This window comes from Macaca fascicularis, chromosome X, assembly GCF_037993035.2.
Source record: "Macaca fascicularis isolate 582-1 chromosome X, T2T-MFA8v1.1".
NCBI classification, from domain to species: domain Eukaryota; kingdom Metazoa; phylum Chordata; class Mammalia; order Primates; family Cercopithecidae; genus Macaca; species Macaca fascicularis.
In genome coordinates this window covers 41212474-41233842 of record NC_088395.1, presented here as the reverse complement: position 1 = coordinate 41233842, position 21369 = coordinate 41212474, and the positions used below count along the sequence as shown (strand labels likewise).

Sequence of the window (21369 nt, the reverse complement as noted above, 5' to 3'; positions counted from 1 at the left end):
GCCGAGACGGGCGGATCATGAGGTCAGGAGATCGAGACCATCCTGGCTGACACGGTGAAACCCCGTCTCTACTAAAAAATACAAAAAACTAGCCGGGCGAGGTGGCGGGCGCCTGTAGTCCCAGCTACTCGGGAGGCTGAGGCAGGAGAATGGCGTGAACCCGGGATGTGGAGCTTGCAGTGAGCCGAGATCTGGCCACTGCACTCCAGCCTGGGCGGCAGAGCGAGACTCCGTCTCAAAAAAAAAAAAAAGAAAAAAAGAAAAAAATCCCCATTGAAATTCCCCAAAGCAAACGAAAAGTAAAGCTAACCGCCATTGGTCAGCCCTGAAAATCATCCCCAAGCATTATGAAGAATCATTTGATGAACTAGATAGGCAGATGTTCCAGAAGAATCTTATTGCTAATTTCAGCAACAAAGCCAAGCTTACACATAAACACACAACCACAAAGTTGTGATCCTCCCCATATTCCTCCCATTTCTTTGCTTTTCTTCAAAAAGGAGAGACGCTTCAAGATACCAGGCCATGCCACATTTGTTGTTCTGAAGCAAACCACACATTACCAAAACATCTTGGATAAAAATAAATTTGTGTTTCTTTCTGAGATGGAAATTGCTTTTGGCTGCTCACCCAACCATGCTTTTTGCTAAACTCTGGGCTTTGTTTTTGCTTTTTATTGGAGCAGGTTTATAAACACCAGAGGCAAAATGCACCAACTTGAACAGATGGCTTAAAGTGCTATTTCGTTTGTCATTATTTGCTCAGAGAAGATTGGAAAGTTGAGCTGCTGGGATGCCAAGCTTAAAGCTGGAGGAATTGTCTTGGGCAGAATCAAAGTCCCCTACAAGGCAAGGCTCTACACAAACTTGGGCCTTGGTACTTTTCTTTTCTTAAAGGAAAACTTAACAGAAACAAAAACCATCCTTTTCTTGCTCATAGGACTCAAACCACAGGTGAGAAAAACCTATGATGACTAGAAATCTTATTTCCACAAATCTGGGGAAGGCAGCCATGTCATATACCACATGTGCCGCGACCCCATTTCCAACTGAGGACCTCATGACCACTTCGGAAGAAACATTGTCAATTCCTTTTGGACTCTGACATCTTTGTCTAGGATATACTCTGTTACAGCCATTTTGCTCACACGATGTTAGCAGTATTCCTGAATTCACCAGATTATTTTCTTTGTTTTGGAATTCTCTTGGTCCTTTGCTGGAGAAACGCCACTTCCAGTTTTCCCTTTGAAGTCCCTATCTTAGGGTTGAAGTGGCATCCTGAAAGGGCCATCTGTCAGCAAAGTTGGGCACCATTAAAAACTGTGCTTGAAGGATACACATTGAATCATGGTGGTGCTTGCTTCTGGTGTAGGGGAAGGGAATGAAACGGAGGATGGGGGAAATGTCGCCCAGGCTGGAGTGCAGTGGCTGGATCTGCAACCTCTGCCTCCTGGGTTGAAGCCATTCGCCTGCCCAGCCTCCCAAATAGCTGAGATTACAGGCATGCGGCACCACCCCCGACTAATTTTTGTATTTTTAGTAGAGACAGAGTTTTGCCATGTTGGCCAGGCTGGTCTTGAACTCCCGACCTCATGATCCGCCCTCCTCAGTCTCCCAAAGTGCTGGAATTACAGGCGTGAGCCACCAAGCCTGGCCATTTCTCTGTATTTTTAAAGTTTCACAAAATCCTTTTTTTTTTTTTTAGAGACAGATTTTTGCCATGTTGGCCAAGCTGGTCTCGAACTCCTGACCTCAGGTGATCCACCTGCCTTGGCCTCCCAAAGTGCTGGGATTACAGGCGTGAGCCACCATGCCTAGCCTCCAGTCCTTTCTTAAGGGCCACTGCAGCCCTTGCTACCCTTGACTTTGTACCATGAGGAAAAGGAAACCAAGTTCAAGTGTACAGGAGCATTGCAACAGCAAAGAATTCAATCATTTTCTTTTTCTTTTTAGACGGAGTCTCGCTCTGTCGCCCGGGCTGGAGTGCAGTGGCCGGATCTCAGCTCACTGCAAGCTCCGCCTCCCGGGTTCCCGCCATTCTCCTGCCTCAGCCTCCCGAGTTGCTGGGACTACAGGCGCCGCCACCACGCCCGGCTAATTTTTTGTATTTTTAGTAGAGACGGGGTTTCACCGTGTTAGCCAGGATGGTCTCGATATCCTGACCTCGTGATCCACCCGTCTTGGCCTCCCAAAGTGCTGGGATTACAGGCGTGAGCCACTGCGCCCGGCCTTTTTTTTTTTTTTTTTTTTGAGACAGAGTCTCGCTCTGTCACCCAGGCTGGAGTGCAGTGGCCGGATCTCGGCTCACTGCAAGCTCCGCCTCCCAGGTTTACGCCATTCTCCTGCCTCAGCCTCCCCAGTAGCTGGGACTACAGGCGCCCACCACCTAGCCCGGCTAGTTTTTTTGTATTTTTTTTTTTTTAGTACAGACGGGGTTTCACCGTGTTAGCTAGGATGGTCTCGATCTCCTGACCTCGTGATCCGCCTGTCTCGGCCCCCCAAAGTGCTGGGATTATAGGCTTGGGCCACCGCGCCCGGCCCCAATCATTTTCAATAAAAATTAATTCAAACAAAATATAAAGAAAAGTAACCAGAGTTAGGCAAGATAATATTCTTTAAATGTGTATATGTTCAAAATCTGGATGTATAAAGAAAAGAGTAAATATTGGCTGAGCACGGTGGCTCGCGCCTATAATCCCAGCACTTTGGGAGCCCAAGGTGGGTGGATCACCTGAGGTCAGGAGTTCGAGACCAGCCTGACCAATGTGGTGAAACCCCGTCTCTACTAAAAATACAAATATTAGTGGGGCGTGGTGGTGCACGCCTGTAATCTCAGCTACTCAGGAGGCTGAGGCAGGAGAATCGCTTGAACCAGGGAGGCAGAGGTTGCAGTGAGTCGAAGTCTTGCCATTGCACTCCAGCTTGGGCAACAAGAGTAAAACTCCATCTCAAAAAAAAAAAAAAAAAAAAAAAAAAAAAAAAAAAAAAGAAAGAAAAGAAAAGAGAAGAGAAGAGTAAATACAAGGAAGCAACTGAAAAGCCAACACCACCAACCAACTTCAGGTTGCATCCACCTCTCCAGGTAACCATGCAATGCTAAACGTACCAATTTTTCCACTTGAATTCTAAGCTAACAGATTTTATTGGTTGACTTTTTTTTTTTGGTCTGAGACAGTCTCGCTCTGTTGCACAGGCTGCAGTGCAGTGGCTCAGTCTCAGCTCACTGCAACCTCTGCCTCCCGGGTTCAAGCCATTCTCCTGTCTCAGCCTCCCAAGGAGTAGCAGGGACTACAGGCGCATGCCACCACATCCAGCTAATTTTTGTATTTTTAGTAGAGATGAGGTTTCGCTATGTTGGCCAAGTTGGTCTCGAACTCCTGACCTCAGGTGATCCACCCGCCTTGGCCTCCCAAAGTGCTGGGATTATAGGTGTAAGCCACAGCGTCCACCCCCCACCCCCCTCTTTTTTTTTTTTTTTTTTAACGTGAGAGTTGCATCAACTGTCTGTAAGAAAGCTGACTTTTCTTATAAAAAAGACACGGAGTACACCCAGAAAACCCCAGCAAGGATATGCCTGACACTAGGATTTCTCCAAACCAAACACAAATACTTTAGACATGATTAATGACTGTGCACCTGGAGTGATGAGCTTTCCAGAGGTCAAGTTGGACTCAATCCCCCATATTCAAATCAAGAGAGCAACTGGGAGAGAACACAATTTAAGGCAAAGTGTACTTCACACGTGTAGAACCTGTGCCTCAGTTGTGATGGCCACCCTCACCTCCTTTTTTTTTTTTTTTGAGACGGAGTCTCGCTCTGTCACCCAGGCTGGAGTGCAGTGGCGTGATCTTGGCTCACTGCAAGCTCCACCTCCCGGATTGATGCCATTCTCCTGCCTCAACCTCCTGAGTAGCTGGGACTACAGGTGCCTGCCACCACGCCCGGCTAATTTTTGTATTTTTAGTAGAGATGGAGTTTCACCGTGTTAGCCATCATGGTCTTGATCTCCTGACCTTATGATCTGCCCGCCTCAGCCTCCCAAAGTGTTGGGATTATAGGCGTGAGCCAACATGCCTGGCCACCTCCTTTCTTTACGTTGTTTCTTCAGTCCCATAACATGTTTGCAGCATTATTATTCCTGAGTGATTGTGACAGCAAAATTAACTTTTTTTTTTTTGAGACAGAGTCTCTCTCTGTCGCCCAGGCTGGAGTGTAGTGGCGTGATCTCAGCTAACTGCAGCCTCCGCCTCCCGGGTTCAAGTGATTCTCCTGCCTCAGCCTCCTAAGTAGCTGGGATTATAAGCGCATGCCACCACACCCAGCTAATTTTTGTATTTTTAGTAGAGACAGGGTTTTACCATGTTGGCCAGGCTGGTCTCAAACTCTTGACCTCAGGTGACCCGCCCACCTTGGCCTCCCAAAGTGCTGGGATTACAGGCCTGAGCCACTGCGCCCGGCCTAAAATTAACTTCTGATGAAGAGAAAGCTTATTGTAACAAAGACAAGAGTTTTTGAAAGGCAGATGAGAAAAATTCCTGTCTTGGAGACTTGACAAATGGGTACCAGTAGGCACAGTCTAAATTCAGCCCATTTGTGAAAGTTATAAAGGAGATGCATTTTTAATCAAAGTCAGCTCGGTAGGGTTTCATATGAATAAACAAGCTTTTCATTTTCTAATGGAGGAAAACATCTGGAGTTGAGACCAGACTTGAGAAGAACCGTACACAGACTGCTTTCTTAGAGCTAGGCATTGCCCCTCTGGGCCAGAACACAGAGCTCACAGGCCCACTTCTTGTTTATTGCTGTACCGAAGACACCACTGGGGTCTGTGACATCCACATTTTAAAGCTGCTAAAGGGTTTGGATGGATTGGTGCTGAGTCAGGGTACAACCTGCTGTCACTTGAATATATGGACTGCTGTTTTATTTTCTTCCTGGGACCGGTGTGTTTTGTACAGCACATTAGCACATTTTCTTCTCATTCAAAGTAGTGGCTATAACACTTGATCTCAGCTACTGGAAATGTGTTAGTATAAATCTTCAATGTACTTATTTTCAAATGAGGTTCAAATCAGAGCTACGAAAAAGTAAAAGGCGTATTTCAGTTTTCAAAGTTGTAATCCCACATTAAATTTGTAACAAAAGCTGCTCCTCAACAGGAGTTCACGCTAAATGCATTGCAAAGAACTACTGTGGGGGGAAAAAACTATTGCGATTGATGTATAGCAGAATTTAAAATATGGGATATTATTTTAGGCCACTCTATTTTCTTTTAATCTAGACACAAAATGTAACACTATATTTCAGCTATGGTATATCTGCAAACAAATTCAGAATTAAAAAAAAAAAAAAAAAAAACTTACTTGACTTTTTCCCCCACTCACTAGTCAAATTTAGAAGGCTGAGTTTTTTGTTGTTGTTGTTTTGTTTTTTTGAGATGGATTTTTGCTCTTGTTGCCCAGGCTGGAGTGCAATGGCGTGATCTTGGCTCATTGCAACTTCCAACTCCTGGGTTCAAGCAATTCTCCTGCCTCAGCCTCCCAAGTAGCTGGGATTACAGGCGCCCGCCACCACGCCCAGCTAATTTTTGTATTTTTTAGTAGAGACAGGGTTTCACCATGCTGGCCAGGCTGGTCACGATCTCCTGACTTCAAGTGATCCGCCTGCCTCAGCCTCCCAAAGTGTTGGAATTGCAGGCGTGAGCCACCATGCCAGGCCAGAAGGCCATGTTTTAACAACTGTTTTCAAACCAACCTAATACCAAACTTCAATATTTAGTAGGAGATTCAGGTATGACATTATATATGCATTCTTTTAGTTCTATCCTTAAATCTTCAGTTAATTCTTGACTTTAAATTTGTACAGTTAAACCAGCTTCCCTAAAAGTAATTCCTCTTTTTTGTTTACAGCTGTAAGCTGCTTTTGTGATGAGTATTGCCCATTGCACTTCAGTATAGCGGAACAGCAGTTAAAAGCCTAAATGTGGATTGCATATTGATAAATTGTTACTCCTCAAAAGCACCTGATAATATAAGTGTCACTCTTTGTTACTTTATCACCCTTTTCTAGAGACAAAAGCACAGAATGAGAGGGACATCCTGTAGCCATTTCTATTTTACATTCTTCTCCAGCCTGCACTCTTGAACAGTGAATTATTTTCCTTGTAATAATGGAGTATTTGCTAATATCAGTGTAAGAGGCATAGTTCAAGGGTCGAACGCTGTGCTGGTAAGTGCTAAACAATAACCCATCATCCAGTTTATCTAGCACTTAACATTACTGAGTTACGAAACCAAGCTTCAGTGGCCATTAGTAAGGCAAACTTGCTACCATTTTAGTGCAAGTCTGAATTTTTGGTTTTTGCTTTTCTGTTAGACAGAAATTCCGATCTTGGACTGAGTGCAGTGGCTCACGCCTCTAATCACAGCACTTTGAGAGGATGAGGTAGGCAGATCACCTGAGGTCAGGAGTTCGAGATCAGCCTGGCCAACATGGCGAAACCCTGTCTCTACTAAAAATACAAAAATTAGTCGGGCGTGGTGGTACACACCTGTAATCCCAGCTACTCGGGAGGCTGAGGCAGGAGAATCTCTTGAATCCAGGATGCAGAGGTTGCAGTGAGCTGAGATCACACCACTGCACTCCAGCCTGGGCGACAGAGTAAGGCTCCGTCTCAAAAAAATAATAATAAAATAAAAAATAAAAAATCCAATCTTGGAGCAATAGAAAAGGCTAACTACAACCTAAGTGCTTATTTAAAACCAACTTAGCCGGGCATGGTGGCTCACGCCTGTAATCCCAGCACTTTGGGAGGCCAAGGCAGGTGGATCACAAGGTCAGGAGATTGAGACCATCCTGGCTAACACGGTGAAACCCCGTCTCTACTAAAAATACAAAAACATTAGCCAGGCATGGTGGCGGGTGCCCATAGTCCCAGCTACTCGGGAGACTGAGGCAGGAGAATAGCGTGAACCCAGGAGGTGGAGCTTGTACTGAGCCGAGATCGCGCCACTGCACTCTAGCCTGGGCAACAGAGTGAGACTCCGTCTCAAAAACAACAACAAAACAAACAAACAAAAAAACAACTTAATAGCTTTAGCTTTCAAATCTCTTTAGTACATTCATTCTTTGACTAAGTCAGACTTCCTAAAGAAGATATTTTGGGAATCTGCGTATGGACCATTTTGCTAGAAAAGAGTCATAATAAATGCTTAAGAACATTCTGAAAGTAGGTAGCTGGAATAACTAATTACTAGTACTACTGATTAATATTCTCAGTAAGAAAAGGTACTAACTTACCAAATTTAAGCAGTCCCATCTAGGTTTCTGATTGATTTTAAACACAGCCTGAAAAAGTTGTTTCCTTAATCACCCAGCAGAACACACTAGTTTACATCAAGAAATAAGGGCCACCTCCTAAACATATAGACACCTGAGGAAAATGGATTCTGAAGGGCTTTCCCTCAACACACCATGTGCCCTAAATATTGACTCATTTCCTTGACATCCTGCAAATGCTTCCTGTTGCTAACAGCTATCGTGCAGGCAGTAGTTGGTGGGTCAGAATGGAATGCAATTCTGAACCTCCATGAAGCATATCCTTCCTTCTCTCTGGTCCTAGCAGCATGGGAATTAAGACCCAGACAAAATCATCATTACTTCTGAACTCCAAAGGTGTACCAATGTTTTAATGGGTGGGGGAAGAATTAGATGAGAACATAAGAGAATTAATGGCAAGTGATTTAAGAAACACAGCAGCAACACTGTTAAGAATACATTTCTATTCCTCATGCAACTGAATTGCTAAAAAGGACTCCATGGAAAAAATGTTCCAATATCCAAAGTACCCATTTGGAATACTTTGTTTTAAAACACATCTATAGGGTTGAATATAAATAGAAAATGAACACAATTTTTACTATCTTGCAAGGTGGCCCCCACTTGCTTACCTTTGAGGAGTTTGGCTAGCGCTGGGAAGGCTACAGAAGCCAGTCTCTCTCTATATATAGTTTTTGAGACAGAGTTTCACTCCATCGCCCAGGCTGCAGTGCAGTGGCCCCATCTCGGCTCACTGCAACCTCTGCCTCCCGGTTCAAGTGACTCTCGTGCCTCAGCCTCCTGAGTAGCTGCGATTACAGGTGTGCGCCACCACACCCAGCTAATTTTTGTATTTTTAGTAGAGACAGGGTTTCACAATGTTGGCCAGGCTGGTCTCGAACTCCCGACCTCAGGTGATCCGCCCGCCTCGGCCTTCCCAACTGGTGGGATTACAGGTGTGAGCCAACGCGCCTGGCCTCTGTAACTCATTTTCTAACATAGGGAGTGTTTTGACAGGCAGAGACGAGTCCAGGGCAGCTGAACCGTACTGGCAGAGCAAGAAAGTCCACTTGGTGTGTTAACTATAAAGTATGTGAAAACTAGAAGCTATGACACAAAACTATATCAAGAAGACCGCTTACACAGGGCACTTCATTAATAATTTGGTGACTCCTTAAAGGTTCAGTTCCATCAAGCCATTTCTTCATAAACTTGTAAATTGGCCAGCTTTGTTAGCAATTACACATAAAAATAGAATTTCTAATTTCCACTAATGGAAAAAAATGTGAGAAAAGTCCATGACAAAAACCTATTTCCAGATGTGAGAAGACATTTGTCATGACAAAGATTACTACCAGATGGGTATCCCACGTTTTAATATCCATGAAAGTCAGTGATTTTGCTTGCTGAGGCGCCTTGTAACCAATGGCATCTTGGACTTGCTGAAATGCAGTATATTCTGTCTAGTGTTAATGGATCAGAACGAGACTTGTTTTCTCAGATGATGGCTAAAATGATTCCTATTTCACTCTTGAGTTTTGACCATTTAAATAGAATGACCTTAAAATAATCAACTTTTATTTAAATAGCTCTGAAATTTGCTCTATTTAGGAAAGTTTTTTGGTGTAGTTTAAGAAATTTCTCGACAATTTACATCCCTAAAGTCACTGAAACGTTTTATGTAACCCGAACTTTAGTAAGCTATCTAAACTTTCAGGTATAGATAAAAATAAAGATGTCAACTTTTTGCCTATCTGTAAGTTATCAGATTACAATGAAGCAATTCGTAATATTGGCGGCGATGTATTTTTTGTTAGATGTACTCATGTAGCTAAAAATACGTAAAATACAGTCTAATCCAACTGGAGGGAGTTTTCCAAACTGCAGAAAAGTTAAATATTAGTTTTCCATAAAAAAAAAAAGTGAAATTAAATCCAATGAAAATCTGAGATTTGTCTTTCAGCAGTTCTTGAAGTAACCCAACTTTAGGAAAGCACCGCCAGGTTTCTGTGGAAATCTTATTTCCCTGGGACATGACAACAAAGAGCTATTTCTAGACACTATAAACAGCAGACGGCCCAGCACTTTGGGAGAGCGAGGCGGGCGGATCACGAGGTCAGAAGATCGAGACCATCCTGGCTAACACAGTGAAACCCCGTCTCTACTAAAAATACAAAAAAATTAGCCGGGCACGGTGGCGGGCGCCTGTAGTTCCAGCTACTCGGGAGGCTGAGGCAGGAGAATGCCGCGAACCCGGGAGACGGAGCTTGCAGTGAGCCAAGGTCCCGCCACTGCACTCCAGCCTGGGCGACAGAGCGAGACTCCATCTCAAAACAACAACAAACAAACAACAACAACAAAAAAAACAGCAGACAGAACTTGCTAGTTAACTGAACTTTCACTTCCCTGGCTCTCCTCAAAACATGTGGTCTGCTTTATTTACAATTTAAGAGAACTGCGAAACATCAGTTTGTCGAATCTTAGTTTTAACTAAAATGTCTGCAATTAGATCACAACTCATTTCTTTGACGTCCTTAGGTGTGAATCCACTTTGGGTATACACAACGATGGCTGAATTCCTCATAAACATTCCCCTTTAAAACATTCCCTTCAGCTCTATTACACCTCTACCTTCTGTTTAAAAATCTTGTATTAATAAATAAAGGGAAAACCGAAATTGAATTTATAAAGTTTTATTTTTGTATATGTGCTAAATCTTAGGAACTGTGAACAATCTTCATGTCAGTCTGTTGGCTTGTAAAAGGCTAAGAAGTGCATGACTTGGGTGGTGAAATTTCCTTTTAGGAATCTGAATCTCAAAATAAATTTTCACACATTTGCAGTTTTAAAATGTGGTGCACCTTGCCCCCGCTTCTTTTACACCTATAAATTTGGAGGGAAAGTGCTAAATTTCTGCAAACTTTTTAAAATAATTGTTATAAATACAATCGGCAGCAAATTCTCAATACATTTAGCACTTCTGTAGTGTTTTATCACACTCAAAAACCTTATTTGCAAAAACTAAACACTCAACATATGTGTAGGACCAATTCTGGTTGAGTCCTATGAAACCAGTACTTTTTTTCTTTTTTCTTGGTAACACAAAAACTGGGGTGTAGGGGAGTGTTTTCCTTTATCAGCAGTATGTAGTACCTTTAAACTAGAGACCAAAACTGGGCACTTACAATGAAAAGGCAATTTTCTTATCCAGCTATAATCCTAAATAAGGCAGGATATATCCACCAAATTAACCACAAAATTCAGCAAAGTAAAATAGCTCGTGGGAGAACATAAGCTGGAAAAATACTAATAAAAAAACTGAATTACTTTGAAGTAGTCATCTGAATATTCACAGACTTGTTTTCATTTACAAATGTAAGTCAAATAAAAAAGGCTCCTCATCTTTCTAACCACTACTAGGATTAAGGATTTAAGTTATTCACTAAGTTAATCATGAAAAAAAAACAAAACATTTTAATAATTCTAAATTTGTATACACAATAGACACAAGGCTGGGAAATTATCACCAGGAGAAAAATCAATGAAAGAAAAAAAAAATGTTATTTCTGCCTCTACAATGCTAAACATGAAAATTCAGTTGGTGGAGGGCTTAGAAACAGCAGCAATATGGTTTTTTTTAACAAGTTGTGCACTGAAATACTTAGATACAATAGGGCAAAAGCCCTTGTTCACACGGTTTTACAACTAAAATATCTTCAGTCTTTATGGTAACACATTCTACTGTCTTCTATAATCATGTCGTTTAGAATTCTGGGGGCTATTTCTTTCAAAGCAACACTGGCGATTCTGCAAACATTTAAAATAGGAAATATATGGCTCAAAAAATCAGTTGAGGGTGAACTAAATAATCCTTAGGCACTTTGAAGACTTGAAATTTAAAATGTGCCGTATATGTTCAGAAAAAGACCTCAAAATCACCATGATGTTGCTCTTACAATAACATGCATCTTTAAATTTCTGGTTATACATTAATGCTTAAGAGTTAAATATAGAAAATAATTTGCACAAACAAAAATAACTCCACCTTCCCTTGCTCCTGGTCACAACACAGACCACTCTTCCTCAAATGAAGACAAAAATGATTCATGAGCCCCTCACCTGGCACAAGGGGGCTTGTAAATTCAAAGCAACCAAAGTTGGGCTCTTCCTCCAAGTAGAAAAATTCACAGCCTTTTTTGTATGTCAAGTTTTTTCTCAACTAGGAAGTCATTAAAGTTTTTAAGTACATTACATATTTTGTTAAGGAGCAGGAAATATATAAATCTCCTCTCAGATGGTGAGATGGTACACCTAACAATAGTAACTCATCCAAATAAAGTTAACCTATTTCACTTGTTTAAAGAGCTTGGAATCAAGAAACTTAAATTAAAAAACTACCAATTGGGGCCGGGCATGGTGGCTCACACCTGCAATCCCAGCACTCTGTGAGGCCGAGGCAGGCGGATCACCTGAGGTCAGGAGTTCAAGACCAGCCTGGCCAACACGGTGAAACCCTGTCTCTACAAAAATTAGCTGGGTGTGGTGGTGGGTGCCTGTAATCCCAGCTACTCAGGAGGCTGAGGCGGAAGAATCGCTTGAAACCAGGAGGCGACGTTGTAGTGAGCCAAGATTGTGCCACTGCACTCCAGCCTGGGTGACAGCGAGACTCCATCTCAAAGAAGAAAACAACAAAAAAATAAAAACTATCAGTTGGAATTGCAAACACCGTGTGTAACTTTCACTCAAAGTAAAAACTATCTGGTGTCAAAATGTCCTACTATTACAGGAACACCTAGAAGCACAGGTTGACTACAGAGTACTACAAATAAGATACCCAAAGCTTTATCTTAAATACCTGCCCCTTTTAATCACAAAATAATGCAATGCTCAATTTTGTTTCTGCTTTGTTCAGTTCCAAGTGTAGCCTTTTGACAAAACATTTCCCTATTAACTGAATTGTAAAAAATACAACCAAGCTTGTGCTCATTAAATATACATGTATATAAAAAACATACAAAAAGTACAAGATTATGTTAGGAAACTTTTACAGTGTCAACATCCTGATTTCTCAAAATCTTCAGTAAAGGGCCAAAGGTCAAATCTTTCTGTGCACAAAAACTCAGTGTGACTGAAATCCTGAATCAGTGTCATGCCTAGGCATGCTATGCACAGAATGAATTTTAATATGCAGTCCTCTGTGAAAAAAAAAGGACAAAAAAAGTAACCAAAAAAAAAAAAAAAAAAAAAAAAAAAAACACCACAGGACAAAAAGTTCTTCTTAAATCAAATTCTATTTGTGAATTCAGCAAAATAATTTCTATAAAATAAAACAGCAAAATATTTAAATAGAATAGGGTGGGCTGTATCTGTTTGCAGGGTATTTGGTTTTTAGACAGGTTCCAAAAAATTACACACATTCAAGTTACCAATTCTCTTTTAAATACAGTATGAACTGAGGAGTTCCTTATTTGTAATCAAATGTTTATTCTGAAATTGTGATATCTCAATTATATTAACTAACCAGTAGTTTCTTTTTTAATGAGACCCTGCTTTGAACGTTAAACTTTTTGGAATAAGGGAAGAGGAGCTAGGACAATTCTTGCTTTCAAGTAAAATTGTGACTGAGCAGAAAATCAGCCAGCTATCTTGGTGCAGAGAGGTACTCCAAGTATCGTGGGGTTCTGATGACTTCCACGTCACTGGGATCCAGCAGAAGGAAAGTTTGAGAAGATTCACCTAATAAACTCTACCAAAGAAACAAAACAAGCACACCAAATACAGTCTTCTATTATGCTCCAGCATCTTGGCATAGCAAATTTTTGCATATTTGTTTTATATTTTTTAAAATTCCCATTACTGATACGTAAGTGTTCTTTATCCCACCCAGAGATTGAACTGTCAAACATTATACATAAGGAACATATGTGCAACTGAAAACAGCCTGTTTGTCACATTTCTCGCCTTGTTTTATATTTTAATATTCTAGGTGTAAGAAGTAAAAGCTCTGAGTAATACAGCTGTCACTTCTCGGACAACTGCTGTCATTATGGTAACTTTTTCCTCACTGGCTACACTAACTTGGTGTGAAGCCATGCTAAATGTTACAGCATAACTATAGCTTCAAAGTGATTAACCTAATATCAGAATAAAAAGGCAATGAAAAAAATCTAGAAACAGTGTTACATCACCAATTTTCCACATCAACCAAATAATTTAAAGGTTACCAGCCTTACACATTGCTCATAGCAAAATTGACTCCAGTGGCAAAGAATTAACATGAAACTATTGGTGTGGCTGACATGAATGGGCTCTGTTTTGTTGCTGTTGGGTTTTTTTGTAAAGGAGCTGAACCAACTGCCATGAGGCAGGCAACACTGGTTGCAGAGTGCAGTGGGTATAACAAGAAAATTAACTTTTGTAGTTTGTGTAGATCTGTGAGTCTCATCAAGAAAAAAGTTTCTTGCTTAAGAATTAACAGTCAACATTAATATACTATATACACCTTTGCCATTTACACATTAGCATCAGGCCATTTATTACAAAACACTATACACTTTCCACTGCAGGCGGGTTATATATTGACAGCAAATTTCTGCAGATAAGACAGTGAATAAACTCTCCACTCCATGTTGATTAGGAATAGTTTTTCTAGTTTTAAATATTAGCCAGACACAGAAAAAGGTTGGACTGTAAGGCCTGGGTGCACAGTCTTGATGGAACCAGTTAATTATGTGCATTTCATTGATCCTTGGCTTGAGGTGGGGATACTTCTTCACTGCCTTCATAATTTTCTTGTGCTCGTTGGCCAGTTCTCTGAGGGTTGTTCATGTGATGTGCTGCTGGGCCTGTATATGGCTGTCCATGCACATGGTTATTCTGGGAAAGGAGAAGAGATCTGCATGTTAAAACTTTTCACATAGTAAAACAACTTCAAAATCATGGTCTGAAGTCTCTGGAAATGTGAACTTTTATTCTTGGGACTTACTCTGTAAATACCGTTGGACTACTATTGTGCAAGAACAAAAACAAAAACAAAAAAAGGCTTGAAAGAGAAAAACATAATGTAAATGCAAACCCCCAAACCCTGAATAAGAGCAGTGATTGTGTAGGTCCACATACATCTTTGGCCAAAGTGATTTTTAGTGCCAAAATGATTTAGACTCAAGTCTGGCAAATAAAGGATTAACCCACTGTTGCTCTTGGTAAAAAAATGTTCAGAAAACAATCTATGAGCATCTATTGACTCTTCCACATGCTAAATCCAATTGACTAACCATGATACAAGATATACAGGAGTAGTAACCCTGAACTCACAATAATGCTGATTAAAAACAGAACAATGTTCAAGATGATAAAGTAACCAGGCATGATTAACATAAGAGCTTTCTCAGGGTCAAAGGAAGTTAACCTCCCTTGTGGATTTGGTTCCTTAACCTTTTAAAATGTCTGAACCCTACAGTGCTCTCATTTTTCTGTATATGCTCCATCAGCCACGCCAAGATTCTAGACTTTTTTTTTGAGATGGAGTTCACTCTTGTTGCCCAGGCTGGAGTGCAATGGTGCTATCTCGACTCACCACAACCTCCACCTCCTGGCTTCAAGAGATTCTCTTGCCTCACCCTCCCGAGTAGCTGGGATTACAGGCATGCGCCACCACACCCAGTTAATTTTGTATTTTTAGTAGAGACAGGGTTTCTCCATGTTGGTCAGGCTAGTCTCAAACTCCTGACCTCAGGTGATCCGCCTGCCTCAGCCTCCCAAAGTGCTGGGATTACAGGCATGAGCTACTGCGCCCATTTCTACAGATGAAAATACGTATGCTGAATGTGTACTTCCTAACTATTCAGTTTGCTTCTGTGTACACAGTGAAACGTAAGAAAGAATGCCTGAAATGTTTCTCCAAGTATAGTTCCTGGACCACCAGCAGCATCACTTGGGAACTTGTTAGAAATGTTCATTTTCCAGCCCCTTGAAGACCTATGAAATCAGACACTTTGGGATAGCGTCTAGCCCTCTGCTGGAGCAAGCCCTCCAGGCAGACTCATGCCTGTTCAAGTTTGAGTACCATTGCCTCACAAGAGCTGATTTAGTCACATTTCGGTTTCAGAAAGAAAAAGTTTTCATTTAGAATGTTTCTTCATCTCATTTCTTTTGCTATTTATTTACTAGTTTATTTACTTTATAGCTAATCACCTATGGAAATCTACCCAAATCCTTTTTTTTTTCCAGTGATTTTTACCATCATTGGAAACCAAGGACTTCTTACTTCATTGCATATCTTAATGTTTTTGGAATCCAGGTGAAGATTTTGCCTCACAGGAAATGTCACCACAATCCTTACAATGATCATTTCATGTTGACATAAATTCTCATAGTTTTATTAACTACCAGCATAAGGACACCTTCTTGACAAGGAAAACCCTACAGTGGTTAAGTTCAAACACGTTACACCATGACCCCCGCTCCAAACCATTCCTCTTCTGATCATGCTCCCAAAGCTAGTAGATAATCCTACCTGTTACTTTGTAGTCACAACCAACAATTGAGTCATCCTCTAAAAATAAGCATAAAACCTAGTTCTAGGGGATAAAACCACAAACTGACTCCTGTTTTACCTGTTGATACTGAGATCCAGGTGAATGGGGGTACAATGGGGCATCTTCAGGTGGAGGCGACTCATGTTCATCTGGGGCATCTTGGTCATCTGGCTCCTAATTTTGAATATTTCAAGATAAAGAATTATGTAGGCAAACTCAAGTTTATTTTTAACTTCTATTTGAAATAAACTTTAAAAATCTACAAAACTGACCCATTAGCAACTTTTCTTTTACTGCAGATAAAGAACTTTGGGAAAAAAACAAAAAACAAAACCAAACAAAAACCTGATTTGCATTCTCTCAGAACTACTACATTTCAGACAATTTCACAGAAATTTCTCCAAAAGAAGGCTCCCTCATTAGCTTAAGATGACACAGAATAAACATTTTTCTTTTCTGTTTTTGAGACGGAGTTTCACTCTTGTCCCCCAGGCTGGAGTGCACTGGCACGATCTCTGCTCACTACAGCCTCCACCTCCTGGGTTCAAGTCATTCTCTAGCCTCAGCCTCCCAAGTAGATGAGATTACAGGCACCACCGCCATGCCTGGCTAATTTTTCTATTTTTAGTAGAGATGGGGTTTCACCATGTTGGCCAGGCTGGTCTTGAACTCCTGACCTGAGGTGATCCGCCTGCCTTGGCCTCCCAAAGTGCTGGGATTACAGGCATGAGCCACTGCGCCCAGCCGAATAAACATTTTTCAAAACCCAAAACTTCAACATAATCTTTTAATAATATCATTAATACATAAACACTGGCCTATAAAATAAAGAATTACTTTGCTCTCTTCCATTTCTATCTGCTGCACACTGGTGGCTTTTTTTACCTCCTCTGGACAGAGTTCACAAGCTTTTGCAAGTGTCATCCTAGCACTATGTGATCTCTCCAAGAAATAACCATTTGATGTTTCATTGCTTTGCACTGGGGGAGACCAATTGTTGTAAGTGTACTGTGGATTGCCAGTATATGGTCTTCTTTCAAGTTCATCTCCAAGCCATTCTACCGCCCAGGTCCACTTTCTTTTAAGATCTCCATTGCCCTGCAAAAGAAAATAAAACCACATATATAAGAGGATTTGGAATACTTCAAAGTTAACTTAAAATGACAACCCCAAGTTCTCATTATTCTCTTCTTTTAAAACAGAATCCTTAATTCTGATTAAGATTTCTACAAAACTGTAAGAAAAAAATCCTCACCTGCAGGATTTGGTAAGCAACAGGACAGTTACTAAATAGAGCTACCATACATTTTATACACTGGTATGCTCTTTTTTGATAGTGATTCTTAGAGCGTTGGATTGTGTCAAACAGCCCATCTCGGTCATCTGGAATTCCTTTCAGTGCATTATGAATTCTGAAAGAGAACCAGATATAAAATAAAAACATCTAAAATCTAATAGCTAATATATACTGAGGGCCTACTATGTGCCACTGAATAATGTCTTTGATTTAGTCATTTAATCTAACATTAGACAACAGGTATTATTATTAAACCTTTGTTTATTTATTTTTTTGAGACGGAGTCTCGCTCTGTCGCCCGGGCAGCAGTGCAGTGGTGCCATCTTGGCTCACTGCAAGTTCTGCCTCCTGGGTTCATGCCCTTCTTCTGCCTCAGCCTCCTGAGTAGCTGGGACTACAGGCATGTGCCACCATGCCCAGCTAAGTTTTTGTATTTTTAGTAGAGACGGGGTTTCACCATGTTAGCCAGGATGGTCTCGATCTCCTGACCTCGTGATCCATCCGCCTCGGCCTCCCAAAGTGCTAGGATTACAGGCATGAGCCACCATGCCCAGCCTTATTATTAAACCTTTTAACAGATGAGAAAATTGGCACAGAGTTACACAGCTTGCTGAGGTCATATAGCTGTGGAGCAGTCTGACTCCAGAGTCTGCGCTCTAACTTATTACCAATCCAAAATAATTCTGCCATGTATGCAATTTAAACACATTACCTGAAGTGAATTCAGGACACTCAAGAGTAATGCAAATTTTAAAGAAGTTAATAACGAAGTTTATGACTGCTGTAGTCGAGGGTAATTTGCTATACATCAATACCTTCTATAAAACTGCATCTCTGAAGGCAAGTTAGGATTCAGTGACATAATTTGGAGGTACAGTATTTGAATTCTAATAATGAGAATACATTGCAGGCAAAGCATTTTGACAGGCAATAGTACAATTTGGCTGATTTGCCAGTAACACAGGATTTCATTTCAGTTTCTCCCAAACTACAACGGAGTAATAATACATAGCCAACTAGTTCCTGTCTTTCCCTGAAATAACTAACTTAAAACATGATTGGAGGGGCACAAACATGCCTTGTTTCTTTTGTGTTAAAAATATTATGTGCCAGTAAACAAAATATTATTCAGCTATAAACTAATGATATATGCTATAACATGGATGGACTCTGAAAACATTAAGCTAAGTGAAAGAAGTCAGACACACAAATTGCATGATTTCATTTCTATGAAATGTCTAGAATAGGCAAATCCACAGAGACAGAGAGCAGATTAGTGGTTGCTAGGGCTGGAAGGAATGGTGAGTGACTATTTAATTGGGTAGGGGCTTCCTTTTGGGGTAATAAAAAAAATGTTCTGGGACAGGCGCGGTGGCCCACGCCTGTAATCCCAACATTTTGGGAGGCTGAGGCGGGTGGATCACAAGGTCAGGAGATGGATACCATCCTGACTAACATGGTGAAACCCCGTCTCTACTAAAAATACAAAAAAAATTAGCTGGGCGTGGTGGCGGGTGCCTGTAGTCCCAGCTACTCGGGAGGCTGAGGCAGGAGAATGGTGTGAACCCGGGAGGCAGAGCTTGCAGTGAGCCGAGATCGTGCCACTGCACTCCAGCCTGGGCAACAGAGCAAGACATCCTCTCAAAAAACAAAACAAAACAAAACAAAACAAAAAAACAACTCTGGAATCAGATAGTGGTAATGGTTACACAACAGTGTGAATGTACTAAAAGTCACTGAATTGTATACTTTGAAATGGTGAGTTTCGTTATGTAAATTTTACATCAATTAGAAACATAACCTGGACACTGAGAATCTAAAGATTCTCATGTACACTATGTATTTTACTTAATAGTATGTTTCAATTCAAAGTAAGATTTTTTTCCTCCATCAAATGCATTCATGATTTCCAAACAAAACAGATTACTTCAACAATTTTGCAAAGCTTAATCATTTCAGACAAATCAACCATGTTCAGGCCCTCTTGCTGTTTAATCTGAAACGCTACATATAAATTGCTTTTACCTTCAGTTTTTTCAGGTAACAATGAAGTGCTAAATCATTATTTCTACCATATCATATTTTCTCCCCATTATTAGGATCAACCGTTCTCAAATGCCATTTTTATTAATACTACCTTCACTTGCCTATTACCTGATGCCAAGCAGTGCTGGGCACATGGTAGACACTCCATAAATATCTGAACATTGTTTACTGAATGAACTAAAAGCTCATTATGAGAAAATTATTTTCATGTTTGGGCCAGTGATTCATTTAACAACAGTATCTTACTAATCTGATTACACAAAAGTGTAATTCCCACATTTGCTCTAGCACATATGTCTTTGCCATTATCACTTGCTCTAATCAAACAAGAGCTAAGATGTGATTAACTGGTTTAAAACTGTAAGTGCGTACAGTATTTTCCTTTTTTAAAAAATAGAGGCAAGATCTTGCTATGTTGGTCAAGCTGGCCTTGAACTCCTGGTCTCAAGGGATTCTCCTGCCTTGGCCTCCCAAAGTGCTTATTACAGGGGTAAGCCACTGTGCCCAGAAATACAGCATTTAAAAAAAAAAAAAAATAGTAAAAGTTAGATTTCATTAAAATCCACTCTGAAGAAAGCTTTCAAATCCTATGAACATATTTAGAAGGGCACTGAATACTGCCTGAATAAATGACTATAATTTTGAGCTACTATCTTTTGTGTCTCACGAAAATTTATTTTTGGTTTAATGCTATTTTTACAGTATTTGTTTGAAATCTATTATGGTAAATTTGGAGATAATTTGAAAATACTAAGTCACAAATTCTGGCATTCGCAATCCCCACTAAAACTCCAGACTGTAACTTCTCTTTAAGCATTTTGTTGTTACAGAACTTGTTTTTGAGTTTGTTTTATTACATTGGCAGATGGGAGGCAAACTGCGACACAGACTTTGAATTGTTTTCCCAAACAAACTATTATACTATCTTCCGTGTGGGAAGGTAAGTTCTAAAACCCGGCAGTGCTGCCAACTAATAACCATAATTTATCAATTATATAACTCTTGGGATTAAAGATAATATATTCAACTTTTACTGCAAAAAAACCCAAAAAAACAAAAAAACCCCCCAAAAACTGAAACAAATAGAAAAATTCTGGTTAAAGTTTGAGGGCCAGTTAAGCTGGATAACCTTAGTTTTTACGGGGGAAAAAAGTTAACATTCTAAAACTTCTCATAAAAACTAATTATAATTGATCCCCTCATTATTCATGAATTCCGCATTTGTGAATTGCTTACTTCCTAAACTTTATTTATAACTGCAAGATCAATCATCAAGGTGCTTTCTTGGGCATCTGTGGACACATGCAGAGCAGCAAAAATATCAAGTTGTCCAACACAAACGTCCTTAGCTGAAGTCCAAAAGAGTGTCATTCTGTCTTGTTTCAGCTTAAGCTGTAAACAAGTGTCCTTCATGGTGTATTTAGTGCCACATTTTCCACATATTTGTGCTTTTGTTGGTTATTTTTATGTTTAAAATGACCCCCAAGTATATAATATTGAAGTGGTATCTAATGTTCCTGACCACAAGAAGGCTGTGATGCGCCTTATGGAGAATGTGTTGAGAAGCTTAAGTTCAGGCTTAAGTTACAAAGCTGTTTGGCTGTGAACTCTAAGTCAACAATATATATTAAATGACTTTAAATAGAAACACACATAAAACAAGGTTATGTATTGACTGGCTGATAAAAATGTAAACAAGAGGCTTATAGAAACCTAATTCTGTATTTCCTCCTAGGAGTAATGGTTCAGTATTTGCTAACTCAGTGTCTGTGGGGACTTTACAGAATATAAATACCATGAAAAATGGAAATCGTACTTACCTAAAGCCTATTTTTACATATACTATTATACTTCATGTGACTAATGACTAAGTTACTTCAAGAGACTAATTCTAAAACAAATGTAATCTAATCATAAAATAATCCTCAGGCATCATTAATGAAATTCAAACATTTACCAAAAGCCCAAGCTAGCTCTTCCTTAATTAAAAAAGTCATTCTAAAGAAACAGGCTTATTAAGTATGAAATTTAGGCAGTGAGAGAAAAGAATAAAAGAGGAAATAAAATTCTGAGGAAAGGGGGAGAACTTGTTATTTACCCTTGTCCTAGGTTTAAGATAAAACATTCACTAGAACTCCAATAGGTTAAAAAAATGTGTGACTGTCAATTTCAG

General features: G+C 40.2%; 1 protein-coding gene across 8 annotated transcripts in view; it reads right to left on the bottom strand.

Moving 5' to 3' along the window:
• Positions 1-9993: 9993 nt before the first annotated feature.
• Positions 9994-21369, bottom strand: part of USP9X (ubiquitin specific peptidase 9 X-linked) — a 155363-nt gene continuing 143987 nt past the window's right edge. For 5 of the 8 annotated variants that reach the window (XM_005593319.4, XM_074030310.1, XM_005593318.5 and 2 more), the window contains 4 exons: positions 17109-17265; positions 16691-16951; positions 15932-16027; positions 9994-14192 (listed from right to left, as the gene is read on the bottom strand). In XM_005593319.4, coding sequence (XP_005593376.1) covers positions 14055-14192; positions 15932-16027; positions 16691-16951; positions 17109-17265 — 652 coding nt within the window. In that variant the 3' untranslated portion in view covers positions 9994-14054. The remainder of the gene's footprint in view (positions 14193-15931; positions 16028-16690; positions 16952-17108; positions 17266-21369) is intronic. The other 3 variants (XM_005593321.5, XM_074030311.1, XM_005593322.5) reach the window with 1 other exon arrangement.